Here is a 20,362-nt window from a genome sequence, read left to right as displayed (position 1 = left end):
CCCAGTTAGCATATTAGCAAGAATCTAACCGTGCATAACATCCATAGAAACTATGTTTGCAAGCTATGTTAAAGCATCTATAAAGTGACACAATTGTTACTTTATATAGGTGTGCAAATAGTTTTTAATAGCCTGTTCAACTTCAAAAAGCTTCGTTCACCCGATGCCAGTCACTGATCGCAATTTCAAAGTTCGGGAAGCTTCGTTCAATCTTTTTAAGTTTTAAGTCTGTCCCCTTTGGAATTATATCTCGAGCCTATTATAAGGTCCAGTGCGTTATGTCCTGGGATTCGGACGTGCTCAAAAAGAAAAGAAAAAACACTTTTTTTTATAGATGGTTATGAGGAGCAATATGAGTCTGAACTCAGTGTCATTCAGACTCAACCCTCTTGTTGCTTTGTTGATTGCAACCCTCGGTTGCAATTTAAGTGAAATTTCTACAGTAGGCCTACTACATGCAACACGCTTGTTAGGCTGGGCTACTGTCAATGTACTTGTACAGGTAAATGTTCAACAATTGCTGGTGTACAGGCTATAATCAATTAGCTAAATCATTTGTCTGTTTAAACATTTTTTGGTGCTACATTCAAACGCAAAAGGTGCTTTGATATCTTTTTCGTTTGAACGTCGGCAAGCAGGCATGCTGCGGTAGCAATGAATGAGGATAATTGGTTTTATCTGCGGATTTATGTTTTGCATTATTTTGAATATGACTCGCTCCAGTCTCAACAGCACATCTACTTTTTCCACACGCATCTAAGTTCTAACACACATATCCCCTCTCGCTTTCTCTCTCTCCATCCCTGCGCACAGTGCTTTCTTAACTCATTGAATGCCAAGCTGTTCTCGGAAGCTTTGTCCTAGAGTGCCAGCAATCTAGACCATTGTTGATGATTTTTGTACAGCCACAGCATATTCTGTGTTATAACTATGAACACATACAATGGCTCGTTTAAAAGGTGAGACTTTAAGCTCTCAGTGGGTGCAAACCGTGTATTTCTACACGCCTCTGTTCCTGAGAAATCCCAAGCTAAACAGTGGCTAGTTTTCATCAAAATCGCTGTTTTTTTCTAGAAATGGAGATATAACGTCTTTCATGAAATGAAGTGTTGCCTGTAAACTTTCCGGGAAGTGATCAGCGAGACCTGGCGAGACTGCCACCTAGTGATAGACCCACGAAAATGGCCTGGTTTTGAGATGACGTGCATGCGTCACTGATTCAACCCGAAGCGGCAACCGAGTTATGATAAAATGTCCAGATAAAATGTCCAGATTGTGCATTTTCGATCATATATTTCATTTCCATTCATCACACAGTTCCCAAAATCACATATTAGGTGTGTTAGAGTGTCTAGTTTCGTAATTTTAAAAAAAGCTAAAAACGTAATATTACGTTTTTGGCACTCAATGAGTTAAAGGCGCTGCACCATTTTACAACAATTGCATCTACATTTTCATATTAGAATGTCAAGTGTAAGCTTAAACTACTGTGATCAATTTAAGTTCCCGTGCCCCCGCTGAAAGTCTCAGACGCTTACACTATCAAATCTATAAGTAACCGTGACAAATAGGGTATAAGATATATAAACTCACGCTATTGTATTATCATATATGTTTGGTAATGGCTCAACTTTCTCTGATTGTTCTACTGACTTGGAAACTGCATCATGGAAGCAGTAAGTCAAGTCGCATCAAAAATAGTAGTGGCAGAACTCCCAAGGGACACCTTGTGGTTGTTTGTGTCAACTGCAGTTTGTGCCATTTCTGCTGAGAAAATGGGGTGCGTGATTCATGAAGGAACCTGTCCAAACTTAACTGGGACCCACTGTAATAGGGGGAGCCCATCTGCTTCTGGCTGGCTGCGCCCTCCAATGGCAGCAGATGTAGAATAATCTGAAAAAGTAGTCTACAAGATAAGATGAGTTAACTAAAGGCTTTCTTATACAGGTATGTTTTCAGATCTTTTTTAAAAAATATTTACTGAACTCGCCTGCTTGATGTACAGAGATAGTTTTGGGGCATAATGGATAAAAGCAGCTTCTCCACTTTGTTTGTGGAGCACTTTGGGCACAATTAAAAGATTAAAATTGGATGATCTAAGTTTCCTTTGTGGTTGATAAGATATTAAAAGCTCATAGATATATGAAGGTGCCATGCCATTCAGAGCTTTGTAAGTAATTAACATAACCTTAAAATCAATTCTATAGGAAACAGGGAGCCAGTGCAGTTCAGCCAACACAGGGGTGATGTGTTCTCTCTTTAGACTTCCTGAAGTCCACAATGAGCTTTAGTCTACTATAGGCTTAGGCTATATAGGCTTTTTTTCCCCAACATTGTTTTGAAAACTAGTCCCGTTTTTAATCAAAATAATTCATGTGAATCAGGTTTTTTTTTTTTTCAGAGAGAGAGAGAGAGAGACTGCTATTTTTGCAGACCTATCAGTTGTGTTTGAGGGTGGGCTGCCTGCAGCAGTGGTATGACATAGGAAAAGAAGAAAATGTGACACAACTGAACAGAAACACATCACAGCTAACAAGGTTGTCAGAACATTCCGGGAATGTTAGATTTTAGTTGCGGGAACATACCCTGATTTTCCCTGGTTTTGGTTGTTCGGAAAAGTTTTCTTAACATTCTCTGAGCGTTAGTTTTGGGTAACGTTGCAACCTTTAGGGGACCTTTGTAGAACACTCTTTTTTACGTTCCCCTAACCTTTAAAACAATGTTACATCTTGGTATTACCCATTTTATTACTTTAAACTGTGTGAATGAGCACTCATATTAGCAGTAATGAATGAACAGGCAAACTTGCTGGGATGTAAAAGTTTAATACAAAATATAATAAAATGCAAATAACAAAATAGAAAAATATAAAAGGCTTAACAAAATGATAAGGCAATAAGTATATATAACGTCTTGCGTAGACTTACATGTCTTTACCTGGTAATATCTTCACACAAGAAGGGTGGAACACAAGGGCTGATGCTTTAGCAACAGCCTTTACTATTATAGTGTTAGTTTGATTGAACCCGCTTGTTCTCCTGTTGATTGATTGCACCCGGCTGAGACCGCCCACCGAAATCTAAACAAAGGAGGCCTAGAAAGGGTGGGGACTGGCTTCACAATCTAACCACTGTGTTAGTTTCTGATGGCCCAGTCAAGATTTCCATGCAAGGCCCAGTAATGCATTTCAGGTGGTTTCAAAGTCCAGGCAGGTCAGAATACTCACAGATTTTAAGTTGCAGACAGCAGTAAACTTACACTAGCAGACTCTTGAGCCCAAGGAAATCTGCCTGCAATTTGCTTCCTAGAGAATTGCTGTGCAAAATCCATGTTGTGCCCTCTTATTGGATTGGATCAAGTGCTTTTCTGGTTGTAATTATCGATATTTTAAAGACCAATTGTCAATTATGTGCCTTGCATTCTTACCCCTCGTCATTTATTCAACATCTTGATTGATCTTAAAGCTAAAAAAAATTTGTGAATACAGATTACCTTCTAACTTTAATGACAGAGATACTGATATACTCTAGATATTAATTGTGATGAAATTAAAAGTTCATGGTGGGATATTTTTATTTTGTCCTTCAGGTGCAAAGAAAGAGGGTGCAGCTGGCTTCTTCAAGGGAATTGGAAAAGGATTGGTAGGCGTTGTTGCCAGACCAACTGGAGGCATTGTTGATATGGCCAGCACTACCTTTCAGGGTATTCAAAGGTATGAGAATGCTGAGAAATATTTAAATAGATAAAATCAACCATTTGATTTTTTTATTTTATTTTCAAATAGTATGTGCAGTTTTGTATTCAATGTGTACCGTATTTTCCAGACTATAAGTCACACTTTTTTCATAGTTTGGCTGGTCCTGTGACTTATATCTCAAGATATATATAATTTAACATATTGTTAAATGTTAATTCCTGCTGACTAACACACATCTTTGCATGAACCAAGGTAATATTACCGTCTACAACCGCGGGAGGGCGCTCTAGGCTTGTAACTTGTTGGCTTGTTATGTTAATTTAGCCTATTCAGCTTCCCAAGCACTTCCCATGTTCAACACAGCCAACCGCTAGCATTTTGCTAATCGCTAGCATTTAGCTAACAAATTACACAGCAAAGGACAATGGCAGTTCAAACGAGGGTCAGCAAACAAACGTGTAGTCATTGTTAATATTCCACATCCGGTAGAAAGGAGACATCACAACAAACTGTGCAACTAGGAACTGACATTTTAATTTCCTTGTCACCAAGCTAACCAACATCAAGCTGGCTAAATAGTATAGCTGAATAACTGTTACGTTAACATACCTACCGGACACCTATTCTGCCTGTTGTTCTGTGTGCTATTGTGTAGTTGAATAACTTGCCTTTCCAGATTAAATGTCTCTTCTTGATCTTGGATTTCGTGAAATAAATTTCTAAATAAATGCGATTTATATTCCGGAAAATATGGTAATTGCTCAAAAGACACCTGATGTGTGAGTGTCAACAGGTGAGTAATGCATCGTGGTTGACAGGGGCATGTGCATCATGCTTTTTTGTTCTGCTTGTGTCATGGCCAGAGAGAGTACAAGTTTTATGTGAATCCAAGGAACAAATATAACATCTATCTTCATGACAGTGCTGCCCTTGTCTCCAAACCCCATCGGCAGGGCAGAGCCTTGAGAGCCTTGAGAGAATTGAGATTGGAGATCCATGTCAACAGAAACCATGAACTGATCTTCTTTTTTTCTGTTGCATAGAACTTTAGGCTAAAGGGAGCATTTGAATCATTAATTTATTTGGGTTTATTGACAATAAGCATGAGTGATTTGACGTCCTATAGAAGTAGCTTCTTAAAAGACTTATACAAGACAAGAAGATATAATAGCTCCCATGCATTTATTTTTAAGCGTTTTGCAGCTAGGTAGCTAAAGCAAAAGCATGTGTCTTTGCACAATATACACAACTTAAAACAGTGATATTACAATATTATCTAGGGATGTAACAGTACAGATAATTCACGACTCTGTTTATACCGTCTTTCGGACATCATGGTTTACAGGTTTGTTACGATGGAAAAAGAGAGGGAAAGAAATGCATAATGCTAGGTTGTGGAGCCAGCCATCCTGCCTGGCTTGGCCATGTAAACCTTTTTCTATTACCATACAAGTCACACCAGATACCCCAGTGCTCTCACTACAACCCTCTCCTTTAAAACAGTTGTTCTATCTATCAGTCTAAGATTTCAGACTCTAAGAGTCTATAATTTCATCCATATTTGCAAATACACTGTGTATTCTCCTTATGCCTGAATATATTGAACCTTGAAGTCCTTACTGTTACAGCCTTACTACTGTCCCATGAAAGAAGAACTACTACACCCTATGAAACAAGAGTAGTAAAAAAATATCAACAATATCAACTTATTTTGATTGCATGATAAATGTGACAGTTGTGATGCTTGATCACTTCAGTGTACTTATGCATAGTATCAATGATAAACTTTATTTCAATCAGAAACTTTATTTCAGACCAAAATACAATCAATTTAAAATGCCAACAGTATAACAATATCAAGACAGAGAACTTGTTTAATCCTTTCAATACAGTGCCTACCAAGTTCTGTATTCTGAGCACCTTAGTTCTGTACTTAAACCACCTTAAAGAATAATCAAAGATTCCACCCATCCAAACCAGATCCATTAGAACTGAAACCACATGTTTTAAAAATAGCTTCCTCGCTTCAGCAATCAGACTCCTGAACATTACAAAATGTATCTGAACATTATTTACTTTTTTGTTTTATTTGTTCTCTCTCTTTTCTTCTTTACTGGATTGAGCTACTTCTTCCTGTAACAAATATTACCATCAACATTGTTGTGTGGCAATAAAATGTATTTATTTATCTATCTATTGATCCATCAATCTATCTTTCTTCTATCTGTCTTTCTTCAGAACAGGATGAAAGCTCTTCAACATAGAATATCACCAAAAAGTTTAAAAAGATAATTCCTAGAATAGAATGCCCTGTTGTTGGTCCAATGAAGATGTGTATGTCATCATTGAGGCATTGGGTGGGCATTTGGCTAATCAGAATCAGCTTTATTGCCAGGTTTGCATAAACAAACAATGAATTTGTCTCCGGTTAATCTTTGCTCTCAAAGTACAACACTCACTTAAAGGGACACCAACAACGTTTTTGTGTTAATTAATCGTCTTCGTAAGTCAGTATATGGTTAAATGACTCATTACGGGGTGAAATGAAGGCTCTCTCGCCCGCCCCTACTGCCTGTAGGAAGAATATCCCACTCGCCGACCTTCAGTCTCACAAAGTCTCAGACATCACGAGAAGCAGGATCAGTTTACATCCTGGGGATATCTGCCTCCTTGTTGGCACTACTACCAGGATCGGGACCGGATCCCTGAAGAAGCTGAAGAGGCTTTCCTAAGCTACCAAGAGAAAAGAGTCTCTATCTTTCCTGACTACAAAACTGCTGTGACCAAGAAATGTGCACAGTTCAGGGAAGCAAAGCGTCTCCTTCGTCCTATCAAAGGAGTGAAGTTCAGGTAGTTGATCCCTGCCCTGCTGAAAATTACGTTGCCTGATGGAACACTACACAAATTTGAAGACCCCTCTGCAGCAGTGGATTTCATCAAAAACATAACACCTGCAGGTACAGTGGGCATTGCTTCGATTTGGCCAGCTTCCCTCGCGGTCCGGTATCACGCGGTATCACGCGACTTTAATTTGTCCAGTTTCCAGTAGCGCTGCAATGACGCTGCAACAACCCAAACAACTGTCTCTTGTGAGCAGGGTGTCTCGTAAAAAGAAATGGAGCCTGGAAAACCCTACACAGATATCACTACAGACTTTAGCAGACTGGTTTAGAAATAATTTAATAGCCAGAAATATGCCTGCCCTGCCCTAATAGAGAAATATTTGGTTAACTGCAAGTGAATCCCGTTTGCAGCTGTAGAAGAAACGCAGGACAAATGAAACATTCCGGTTTTCTCGAGTGCAACGATGATAGACAGACATCATTTGGACAAAATATAGAGCATATTAACCTCTGTTGCTCAGCCAAATGCCTTCCTGTTACGTCCTGTTATCACGGAGTTACAGGCGATAAACCATTTTTGATGATCACAAGTTTACTTTATTAGCGTTTATTTTTTTGATTATTAAAAAGTGTTTTTCATTTAAAGGCTTGACTTCGTGCTTATTCTGAAGAGCATTTAGTGCTCTCCCCAATCCCAGACGTTCACATTGCATGTTTGTTTGTAATGGATGCAACCGCGAGATACGCTTGTCATAGGCGCCGATACCGTGGGTGCTCCGTCTCTCGGGCACCCACTGAAAACATTGAGCACCCACGCGTGCCAGCTTACAGTCCCGGCTAAATTTACATTAATTTAAAATCAAACATAGCAGTTTATGTTAAATTCAGCATCTCTCATAATGTGATTGGATATGTTGCTGTCAATTCCCTACTCCATATACTAACCACCAATGAGAGCGTCTCTCGTATGAGAATTCCTGACACTTCCCACCTGAAGAATTAACGCAAGGCTTTGTCGGGTCTTCAGCCCTGAATGTTTAAAATGTATATAGCCCTGAATATCATTTTAAAAGTAGTCTGACAAAGCTTATTGTTTTGTGACACAGCTAAACACTGGTACCTCATAGAACGTCTATAACATAGCCTAGGTGGTCGCAACACACAAAAGTAAAGCAGATAGAAAGAACTCACGCAAATCTAGCCTACAACACGCAGACAGCTTCATGCACAGGGGAGAGAGAGTGCGCGCGCGCACAGGTGCTTTATGATTGTTGGCTTCTGCTTCTGATGGTACTGTATCTTGCTAATTCAGCAAGATTTTAGCGTTCAGTAGGCTATTTAAGATTAACGTGGCATTTCCCTGCTTATTCTTTACACCATGCTTTTAGGAAACCAATCTTTTTATCATAGTTCCCTCTTCAATGAGCGATTACCAGCTCGTTTTTGTAACAGAGATAGCTGTTTATTGTCCCTAGGTTTACAGAAACACCTATTCATATTAATACGTAGCCTATGGAGTGCTGCCGACCACTGTTCATTATGGCCCAGAATGCCTTGCATGTCTTTACAACAAAACAACCCAGTAAAACCTAATTTCCCGTAAACATATGAATTTGCATACTTGTAACATTTTTAATAATACTCTCCCATCATGATATTTAACAATAATGAAAAATTTCATTTGAATACCGTCAATGTGAAAACAACTCCCTTATGTAAGCTATATATAGCTACTGTTCTCCTTGCTATTTCAGTTCGTAAGTCCATACTATCCCATGGCAGAGCAAGGATTTCATGAGTGGGCAAGGTTGCCCGGAGACATTGTGGCTGCCCAGAGGCATTGAGCATACTTGGAAGGCATTGTGATAGAAGGTGAATGGTGAGAGTTACCAAATACCTGTGTGTGGTTTACAAAATGATGGAAACTTTTGGAATATTTCTTTTTTTTTTAGCTTATGCACCCTCACATTGGAATCCCCAGTTCATAAAGTCCCCAGTTTCGAAAATCAAAAATCCTTCCGGTAACTTTTGTGAGGCTTGGTCCAAGGATAATGTACGTCAAGTTTTGTGGCGTTCGGATCAAATTTGTGACCTTTGAAAATTTAGTTTTGCTTTCTGTTCAATCCAATATGGCGGATCGACGGCACGCCCACCTGACGTCATCTTCGCGACCAACTTACACCGCTACTGACCGGACGTTTTAAAGTTGGAACGGTGTCTCTGTCTCAAAGGGCCTAGGCGCTAGGGCTGACAAAAAATGGGAAAAATACGGGACGGGAAAAATAATAATAATAAAACTTAAGAAGAACAATAAGTGTGCTTTGCAAGCACACTTAATTATTGTGAATCAAATTAAAATGTTCTCTGCAAACGTAGGCATAGGCACAGTAATTAAGATTAATTTAATAATGTTACAAAGATAGGCTACTACATCAATCCGTATGTTTCATTAGGGGCTATTTGTTTTGCCTTACTCTTGATTCATTTAGTCTAGGCCTTTTTATTCAGTTATTCATCATCTTCCGTCCTTGTGTAAGCGCACGCATTCTCAGACCTGTCACCTATCACTCATTATCGTCAGGGAGGTGTTTGGAATCATTCCCGCGTTACAATCATCAGCCAATCAAGGTGGTCACTTCAGTCAAGCTTGTGCATGAGTAATAACGTCATCCATTGCAACGAAGACTCACTCACTCACTCTTAGTCAAAGATTCTAGAGCGCTCCACTTAGCCTAGCCTACTAGTGGTAAGATAAAAGGCTTTGTGAATATGGCCCCTGGTGTCTAACCCAATGCATAGCCCATTTACACAAAATAATGGTCGAATATTACTGATGATCATTGTTATTTAAGAACATTCAGTGCGCGTAGGGCACCAAAAACATCTTGCTCGTAAATCATCATACCGCACATTGTGGCGGGTCTGTTATTTAACCTACTTACTGTAGGCTGTGCAAACCACAGACCTTTATTTTGGGCAAGCCTGCATTCGAGGCAGGCCTTCTGTTGAAGAATTTTATATAAAGTCTGCGCTAACAGTAATCCTTCTGCCCCGATACCACAGCTGTGGATAGTGTGGAATGTTCAAGTAATAACACAATCCAATGTGTGTCTCAATTGTCCCCTACTGACCACCTCACACATTTCTCTAGATTTTGCATCGACCTTACATGACACAATACCATAAAATATGCCAGTTTTTAGGACACAGAGTAATGATGATGAGTGATGATGTTTGTAATGATACCAGTTAGGCCTACGTTTAACAGTAACATAAGTGTAATGAGATATTCATTGTCGAAGGTGCATGGTGAAGTGAAATTCTTGCTTTGGAAAACAAACATTTGCTGATATCATTGGATGGGGGATAGGCCTACTTGTTTATTTTTACGTAGCCTACAATGGCCAGTTCAGACAAAGCTGAAATTACTCATTTTGAAACAATGAGTGAGCAGGCCGCACATGGTTAGTGTATGTATGGTTAGGCTATATTGCTTGACTTAAATCCCAGAGAGTAGGCTACCGCACCCCACAGTGATGGGCCTAGCGGTCTTACGCGTTCAGTGTGGGGTATAAACAAGCTGAGAATTTAGCGGCGTCACATCTTCCTGTCACAGACGTGGGGAGCTCTTTGAAGCTTGGGATAATGTGGTACGATATGATATGCATACGGTATGATTATAAAGGCAACTTTCTGTTGCAATATTCTGTGTGTTCTGGACTGCAGGTAACTTAAGCCAGTGGTTCTCAAACTTTTTCTTTCATTCCCCACTTTGATCATGGGGGCATTGACTGATGATAGTGGAGATAACGTGTTATCCCGAGCCCTTTGCAAGTCAGCATCTCCGACGGTAATGTCCCAAACGGAGAGCTATACTTTATTGTTTTTAACAATCTCTATGCTACTCACCTAAATGTAGGCATGGGAACATGATGAAGTATCCAACTGTCGTGTGTGAAATTATTGTGATTACGTGCCAGTGGTTTTCAAACATTATGCATGACTCGGACATCTAACGAAATGCAACAGGCTCATAACGTCCTCGCATTCGCAAAATGAGGACATACAGACTGCTCAGATAACAAGTGTACCTCCAGTTTTTAGTCAAGTTATAGACCTGTTTACCTTTTAAAGGTTCTGCATTCTGCAATGAGCAGTGCTTTCCCTTTTGAATTGGAAATGCTCTGTGCTGAGTTTTCTCCTGTGCCTACGATATTTAATTCTATTTAGGTGTTTTGTCAAATTGCAAATTGCTATTCGTTGTAACAGATTTTTATGATGGTATGAAGTACTTTTTGTGTAGGCTACTATCTTAATTTTGGAATATGGGAAGGGAAGTGGCAGTGTTTTTTGCGCGTCTGCAGAAGTCAGCCAAATATGAATGTAATTCTGCGGCATGAAGCAGATGTATTTGTTTATTGTACAGAAAAATAAAAATGACATGTCAAGCAGTCAATTGACTACATTGCAGTCAAGAAGTAGAGCAAATTAATTTACGAAACCAAAACGTGGGTCATAGCTGTCTAAGCCTCTATTGCGTAGCCTGTTAAAAACGTCGCTAGATAGTATTAAATCGCCAACAACATTGTTTTTTGCAGAAGCCTACCCAAGGCTACAGATTAATTCTGAACAGTTATTTCTTTACTAATTTCTCTCTAATAATTAATATAATTACACAAGACACTGTTTTGATTTGTGCAGTTGCATTACCCCCAACACTGACAATAACGTAGACAGCAAATTAAGATATTTTTTTTGTTTTGTGGAGCGGCACCGGTAGGCTATCAAAAGCAGATTTCGATTTTCGTTACCACCGTGTAGTCAAGCCTTAAGGCATACCCAAGTAGCCTAAATCGAGGTAATGTTTAATTATGCATGATTTATTTTGTTATTGAATTCGTAGGCTGGGATTCCTCTCGGCAACAATTATGTTTAACGGTAGCCTCCTGCTTTTGCAGGCAGGCTACTGACAGAGTGATGTACAGTGGCAGAGCGACGCACAGTGGCTGAAAGTGGTACTAAAGTTTCACGGAGCTTCACGCCCCGTAATGCGCGACTGAAGTGGCCATTTGAAAGCAACGCCCACTGTAGTACACCAGCCTAACTAACTTGAGGATACAGATGACGGTGAGCTAACGGTGGCCAAGTAAATAGACTGTCTATTTGGACTAGCCTACTGACTGCTAAGCTTCATCATCTTTATATTTTCCCTTCTATTTCCGTCTCTAAATAGCTTAGAGGTTTTTTTTAAAATAACCTAATAGTCTGCTTTTTGAGCTGATGTTATGGTATTTGTATTTGCCACTCTTATACTGTTCATTTAAGCCTCTGGTAGCACGTCGGCAGCTCTCTTGAATGAGCAACGGTGCTATTTCAGATTTTTCATCAATGTTAAAAGGGGATATGCGCGCTTTAGCAAGGGATGAATGTGTTTTTGTCTTGTAATCTACTTTTTCTATTTTTTATTTTTTGTATTTGTCGATCATTATGCCTGCCCAAATAGCTTTTCATTGTGATTGCTACTCACAGTAGGCTACTCAATGTGACTCAGACTGTGACTCATTCTGCAGTCTCATAGGAACAAGTTGAATTTTGTCAGCTGGAATTGCAGGGGACTAAATGCACCAGTTAAACGTAACAAAGTCTTGAGTAATCTTCGTAAATTAGAGGCACTCATTATTTCTTTGCAAGAGACACATCTAAAAGTGGTGAATCACGCTAGGCTGAGAAAGAACTGGATAGGTAAAATATATCATTCAACATTTCCAGGCCAAGGTCAGGGGTACAGCTATCCTCATACATAAATCAGTCCCCTTTATTTGCTCCAATGTCCTAGCAGATCCCAATGGGAGATATATTGTGGCTACTGGGAAAATTCATAATATTCCAGTCATTGTCACCAAATTGGGACGACTATAATTTTTTTAGAACTTTTTTCTTCAAGCTCACAGATATCGCAACACATTCTCTCATACTTGGAGGAGACTTTAATTGCTGGATTAACCCAACTCTTGATTGATCATCAACCAAAGCACACTCGCCATCCAAATCTGCAAAAACAATTCAATCCTTTATAGAGGAATTCAACATATCTGATCCTTGGCGTTTTCTACATCAGAACAGCCTCCTTCCAACCACCTTGGCGCTTCAACACTCGCCTGCTGTCTAGTGATGACTTTGTCCAATCCATATCCAATCAGATCAACACCTTTATAGAGATTAATAAAACTCCTGATAGATCTGCATCAACTCTATGGGAGGCATTGAAAGTGTATCTCAGAGGGAGCATTATTTCAGACACTGCGTTTGAAAGGAAGATAAGGGAGGCAGAATTATCAAGAATTATTCTTGATATATATCTCAGGTGTGTGTGTGTGTGTGTGTGTGTGTGTGTGTGTGTGTGTGTGTGTGTGTGGGAACACCACTGGCGTAGTGGGGCCCTCCAAATCATGTCAAAAAAGTATCCAAATTCTTTGCTTTGTATCACTATTGAAATCATAGGAAATTAATAATTAGGAATAATTAGGAAATGTTGGTATTCTCACAACACTTACAAGATATATTCTATTGAGTATCTTTTATTTTTCATCAGATATTGGCTCTTGAATGAGATAGAGATAGATAGATAGATTGTAGTATATGAATCTGTAAATAATTACTATAGATTTGAGTTGTATCGGTTTAGGACACCACTACCAATGGCACTGGGCAACCTTACATATTGTTGAATTATATTCAGCTGGTTTAACAACTAAAACATTAAAATATGTAGGCTAGGCTAACGGCCTAAAAACAGATTGAGTTTTATATCTGTTGTGTGCCCATTTAGTTATAGCGAGGAGCTATAGGAGGTTTGATACATAAAGATACATAGAGAGTTTGATACATACTTAGGGGCAGCCGTGGCCTACTGGTTAGCGCTTCAGACTTGTAACCAGAGGGTTGCCGGTTCGAACCCCGACCAGTAGGCCACGGCTGAAGTGCCCTTGAGCAAGGCACCTAACCCCTCACTGCTCCCAGAGCGCCGCTGTTGTTGCAGGCAGCTCACTGCGCCGGGATTAGTGTGTGCTTCACCTCACTGTGTGTTAACTGTGTGCTGAGTGTGTTTCACTAATTCACGGATTGGGATAAATGCAGAGACCAAATTTCCCTCACGGGATCAAAAGAGTATATATACTTAAACTTACTTATACTTATACTTAGTATGCAAACCTGTACCAGCAGATACAGAGACAGTTTCTAACCACAAGCCACCAGGATTCTGAACTTGTCATTATGCCGCCCACCCCCACATATAGGTACACCCCCCTCAGTCACACACACCATTACACCGTAACTCCCCTCAAACACACACCATTACACCCCCCCACACACACACACACACCATTACACCATACCTCCCAAACACACCATACCCACACACCCTATTACTCCTCCCCACACACACACACCATTTCATCACCCCCCACACACACACACACACACCAACATCCTCCATCCCCCATTTCACGCCCCATCATTTTGTGTTCTGTTTGACAACAATGATGTCTGTTGTTGTTCAGATTGGACATGTTTAATATCATCAAGGTGCATTTTGATTGCTTTGCATTTTGATTGATTGACTCCTATTTAGCACAATCAGAGATAAACAAGCTCAAGGAATTCCCCTTTGTTCAATGAGGAGTCACTTTCATCATGGGCCCTGAATGCACCATCAAGTTCAAGTTCAAGTTTATTATCATGTACTCATAAATAATCATTTATCAGCATTGAAATTCCTTGTGCTCAGGTGTCCATTCAACTTCAAGAATAAATAAAAAAAAATACTATAAAAAATAGGATGGAGAGAGAAGGAAGAAGAGGGTAAAACAGAATTCAAAAAACTAAGTGCCATTATGTGGGGATTTTCAAGGATGGTTCAGCATCCTGATGACTTGCGGGTAGAAACTATCCCTGTATCTGCTGGTACGGGTCCTTATGCTCTTGTATCATCTGCCAGAAGGCAGGAGGGTGAAAAGACAGTGGCTGGGACGACTGGGGTCAGAAATGATACAGTTTGCCTTTCTTCTGCAGCGCTGGCTGTAGAGGTCCTGTCACTGACTGATGTATGGATGGTAACTCAGTCCTTGTAATGCGCTGTGCTGGTCTGACAGCTCTTTGTAGCGATTTTCGATCCTGGGCAGTGCTGTTACCATACCATGTTGTTATGGCACCAGTCAGAATGCTCTCTATTGTACAGCGGTAAAAGTTGGTCAATATTTTGTAGTCCATGCCAAATTTCCGCAGACGGCGCAGAAAGAAGAGCCGCTGTCTTTGTGACCACACCAATATGGTGTGTCCAGCTCAGATCCTCACTGATGTTTATAGCCAGGAATCTGAAGCTTTTGACTCTCTCCACAGCTGCACTCCCGATGTGAATGGGTGCGTGTTCTTCTCCCTGCAGCTGTCTGTAATCCACTATCAGCTCCTTGGTTTTTGTTACATTGAGCAGACTGTTATCCTGACACCAAGATGTCATTGTTGCCACCTCTGCTCTGTAGGCAGACTCATCACCATTCTTGATGCAGCCGATTATGGTGGTGTCATCAGCAAACTTAATGATGGTGTTGGAGCGGTCAGTGGCTGCACAATCATATGTCAACAGTGAGTACAACAGGGGGCTTAACACACCAGTGCTGAGTGTTAGACTGGAGTAGGTGATGTTACCTAGCCATACTGCCTGTGGCCTGCCTGTTTAGTATCCAGCTGCACATGGAGGGACAGATGTTCAGGTCTTGCAGTTTCATGAGCCTAGATGGTACTATGGTGTTGAAGGTGGAGCTGAAGTCGATAAAGAGCATCTGTGTGTACGTGTTGTTCTGATCCAAGTGAGAGAGAACAGTATTCAAAGCCAAAGCTACAGCATCATCTGTAGACCTGTTAGACCTATAAGCAAACTGGAGTGGGTCTAATGCAGTAGACAGACAGGATGTAATGTGGTCTTTGACCATTGGCGGAGTGAGGGGGTGGCTTCGGGGGCTCAAGCCCCGAATCTTTTTTTTTTGTAGGCTGTGTTTTAAATTTCCAACTATTCTAATTTCTAATTTAACTTCCCCTCGGTTTCTCTATAAATGTTACGAAATGTACTATTACTGAGCCAATATCCCTTATTTTCAAAGCCCAATATTGACAGCCTAATCTGATTTCCCACACGATGAGTTTAGGCAATGCCAGAGCCGTGTTGAGATGTAGCGGTTTACGTCTTAAACCTAGCTGGCAGGAAAGTTCAGAGCGGCTACTGGAGAGGCGCAGTCAGTTTACAGCAAGCCGGTAAGAAAAACTATTGTCAAGACATTAATAATAATAATAATAATAATAATAATAAGCTTTATTTGTATAGCACCTTTCATACACAGAATGCAGCTCAAAGTGCTTTACATTTGAAGCATGTAACACAATAATAGTCAGTCAGTCATTATCAATCACTTTTCTTTGCTGTTTATGATCTACTCAGCAACATATCAAAAATATAGAAAATTACGTCATAAGACTGGCAGCCTTAACCCTCTTACCCCCCCAAGCACGCTTTATATGGCAACTGTGGCAAGGAAAACTCCCATATTCCAGGAAGAAACCTTGAGCAGAACCTGACTTAATAGGGGGAGCCCATCTGCTTCTGGCTGGCTGCGCCCTCCAATAGTAGCAGATGTAGAATAATCTGAAAATGTAGTGTACAGGATAAGATGAGTTAACTAAAAGCTTTCCTGTACAGGTATGTTTTCAGATCTTTTTTAAAAATATTTACTGAACTCGCCTGCTTGATGTACAGAGGCAGGGTGTTCCATAGTTTGGGGGCATAATGGATAAACGCAGCTTCTCCACTTTGTTTGTGGAGCACTTTGGGTACGATTAAAAGATTAGAATTGGATGTTTCATGCATTTTAGAGCAAAAAAATGCCTTCCTCGACATCAGCAGATGTTATCTAACACCCCACTTCTCCACTCAGGTATAGATTACGAATCGAGCATGAGCCCAGCACAACCAACGTTAATTATTGGCACAGCAGTCAACCAATCAGCAAAATAACTAGCTATGGTAACTAGGCCTACAGCAAAATAAAATATAGCCTAGGCCTACTGATTACAGGGCCTACATTTCAGCGCAGGATTGCGTGTATAGCGCATGATTTATTCAAGTCCCGCAATTCTAGCCATCATAATGCGAGAAATTCCTGCACACATTTTACAGCGCTGTCTAGCCTACGTTAATCTATTTATGGAGCGGCGTAAATGCGGGACCGGACGGACCAGCTTCTGACTTGAATCGAACGTAACCCCATGCAGAGACACACACACACACACACACACACGCAGAGAACCACTTTGCAGGTGCGTTCTTTCTCTAGATCTCTCCATTTGAGGAACGTAATCAATTGCGGACGTGCACAGACAGCTACAGACACAGAGCGCATAGTAGGCCTAGGTTAGGCTACTTTCACTTTCTAGAGTGCGCATTCATTACGTAAAAGATGCTTCATACCAAAACAACGATCAAACATTATCAAATGTATCATGACGTGTTGTCACAAAGACTTACTCCAATTAGAAAATCGAAACCAAAATCATGTAGGCGTGTTGTTCTCTCATTGACGCCTATAACGAAAATGCGATTTCAGTTTGTAAAATGTATCCCCCCCAACTGAATTAATCCCCCTATGTGAGGCACTGAAGGGGGGAATTCCCCCCCCCCCCCGATTTTGACAAATGAATTTTAAGCCCTGGATTAAATGTAGCTTCATGTGTTCCACTGAACATTATAATCAGTGGGTTCACAGAGTTTAAAGTAAACATTTATTGAGACAAGGTAGCATCCCATCAGGGTTATCTCGGCATAGTATACTAGCCTATAATATACAAACCATAACTCATAAGAACACTTAATTAACTAAGTGCATGCTGATCAGATAGGCTATGCCCTATAGACCCCTTTTGAAAGACCCAAAACTATAATTTTACACAGTGTGGCATAGTCAGATACCTTGAGTCTCACATTTTTAAAGTCTCAATGTGTCCATTAGTTTACACAGAATTCACAAGTCATTATTTAAGGGGTTATTTTTCAAATTTTTCTGATGGGGGGGCATGCCCCCGGACCCCCCTAGCCTTCCTGTATGTGACATGGGCTAAGCCCCCAATGTTTCAAATGTCTGGCTCAGCCCCGGTCTTTGACTAACCTCTCAAGACACTTCATCACAACAGAGGTCAGAGTGACAGGGCGGTAATCATTTAGACAGCTCACTGATGGTTTTACTGGGATGATGGTGGCTCTCTTATAGCATGTGGGGACGACAGACTGTAGCAGTGAAAGGTTGAAGATGTCTGTGAATACCGCTGTTCAGAAGCACAGGCCTTAAGAACACACCCCGGGATGTTGTCAGGTCCTGGAGCTTTATGTGCCATCTTGCCTCGCATTATAATGTCAGTTAGTCTTGTCATTATTTCTCTGTTCCTTTGTCGCTTCCGTTTTTCTTTGATTTTCATTTCCCTGTCTGCTCTCTTGGAAGCTTTTTTTAGAGGCCTTTTTCTGAAATTACTCCACCTGACCATGCTTATCATGAACAACTTTTTGTTTTTTCCCCATTGCTACAATACTAACATCTGAAACTTAACTGAAAAAAGCTTTTCCCCCAAAGTTTTACAAATCATCCAATTCCTTTGGCATATTTACCGTATAGGATTTTTACACCTCTGCTTGATTTTGTAATTGAACAACCAATTAGATTTGAATCACCTAAGAATCGTCTAAGCATGCTATTGGTTTAGTTGGCTAGAAGGCTAGCGTTTTGGCATTGTGATACCGCTATTAACAAGAGAAAAGCACTTGCTTTTACTAATCCATAATTGTAAAAAAAAGAAAATCTTTAGGCTACTAGATTGATTTCCAAGAAAGATTGCTGTACTACCCACCCAGCTCCGACTATATTAAGCAGCTCTGACATCAGAACATTATAAAAGGATGTGGCTAAAAAGTACTTTAAATGAGAAGTAATATGTAGGGCTATGTTTTAACAATGGGAATGACTCGAGCAAAATCTGTTTGGTCATTGATGGCACCAATCTACTTTGCCTTTTAGTAATACAGTTAACCTGACATAATCTAAAAATAAAATATAAATGATTGTAAAATGAATGTAAGCAGCACTCTACAAATTCAAAATCTTATGAAAGCATTTTGTTAGCTGTAAACATGACTCAAGTACAATTTTGAGTCAAATAACATCCATTTTATGAATTTTATTTCATTATTTTGTGCTTCATTGTTGTCACAGGTAGGCAGCACCTACTTTGGGAAAGCCTGTCTCAGAGGGTACGGTTGTACTTTTTTTTTTTTTTTTTTAACTCCATTGGGCACCTCATCATATTTTCACTTGGAGTGGCATTCCCTCCCCCTCTGAACGTCAGTAGTAGTCAAGGTGAAAGATAACCATGGTCTGTAACAAGAGCTGTGTGGCATGTTGGGTTAGGTACAGCCTGATTTTTTATATATAAAAGGTGCTCTGCGATGCCACACGTTTTTTAGGCATTTTATGTCACTTACTGCAAACATCACCTAACCAACCGCTAGCTGTCTGTGTTCTGAATACACTGTAAAAAAACGCGATCTCTGTGGACAGCCCAGGCTCCAAAAACGGCAACAAAAACAACCTGGGCATCGCTTAGAGCACCTTTTAAATAGTGGTTAGCTGGTCATCAATCATGACATGACCCCTGTGGCAAGGCAGTGAGATGCGGACTTGTGTCCTACCCATAGTTTGGAAGCCGCCCTTTCAACAGCCTGAGAGAGAGAAATGAGAGGTGTGGATAGATCCCTACTTAGGTGAGAGCAAGGGAAGGCTTTTTAAGCAGCAGTGTTACCCAAGCAAGTTTAAATGCAGTTGGAAATGTACAAGAAGCCAGTGAAGCCATTGCTGCAAAATAAAGTATGATAAATACAATAAGCATGTTCAAATGTTCAAAAGCATGTTCAATTATGTATACATACATCCATGGAATGTAGGTACTCATTGCTGGTCTCAATTTATTTTGGAAATGTTTAATACTGTAAGATAAGTGTTCATTTTATTTTTTTATGACTGAATGTACACATAACTCCTTTAATGAGTATCAAATGCAACAATATTCCCTCTATACTGATAATACATTGAAAATATAAATATATTCACATTATCATAGGTAAATGTTCATGTTTTTCCTAGTGCACCGATTATGTATACATTTGTCTCACTTAATCATCTTACATGCTTACAAAAAAAAAAAAAATCAATCTTGCATATTTAGGGTGTGCGTCTGATTCATGGTTTGGTGCATGGACAAAACATGACTTTGAAATGTTTTATTGATAGAGTGGCAGAATCTTCGGAGGAAGTGAACAAATTACGCCCAGCACGTCTAATTCAGGAAGACGGGGTGATCAGACCATACAACTTACATGAAGCCCAAGGTTATGACTTTTACCAGGTGAGATTGCTCAGGTGCCCAAAGTGGGCTTTCCATATATGTCTACTATTCTCCCTACCATTATAAAAGCAGTGAACTATGACATTCCTGGACAATTTACAAGTTTGTGTTGAATTACAAACTAAAATTCCAGATCATACTTTGAATCTGAATACATAGAACTGTATTGATTCTTATCATGTAATGATTCTGTAATAGTTTTCTCTTCTGTTTCTATTTTTCATGCAGCCTGAGGAGGAATGAGTTGGTGGGTGGGAGTAAGGGGTTAGGGATTCTCACATTACACATCAAAATGTCACATTCTTCTGAAGAGGTTATTTGAGTT

General features: G+C 40.0%; 1 protein-coding gene across 1 annotated transcript in view; it reads left to right on the top strand.

The window, feature by feature from the left end:
- Window positions 1-20,362, top strand: part of vps13c (vacuolar protein sorting 13 homolog C) — a 382,259-nt gene that overhangs the window by 342,974 nt on the left and 18,923 nt on the right. The window contains 2 exon segments of the mRNA XM_048262721.1: window positions 3,589-3,712; window positions 19,923-20,037. Of these exon segments, the coding sequence (XP_048118678.1) occupies window positions 3,589-3,712; window positions 19,923-20,037 (239 nt within the window).

Source organism: Alosa alosa, chromosome 14 (genome assembly GCF_017589495.1).
Source record: "Alosa alosa isolate M-15738 ecotype Scorff River chromosome 14, AALO_Geno_1.1, whole genome shotgun sequence".
In the NCBI taxonomy this organism is placed as follows: Eukaryota; Metazoa; Chordata; class Actinopteri; order Clupeiformes; family Clupeidae; genus Alosa; species Alosa alosa.
The sequence above is the reverse complement of the archived record's forward strand: the minus strand, read 5'-3'. Positions and strand labels throughout refer to the sequence as shown.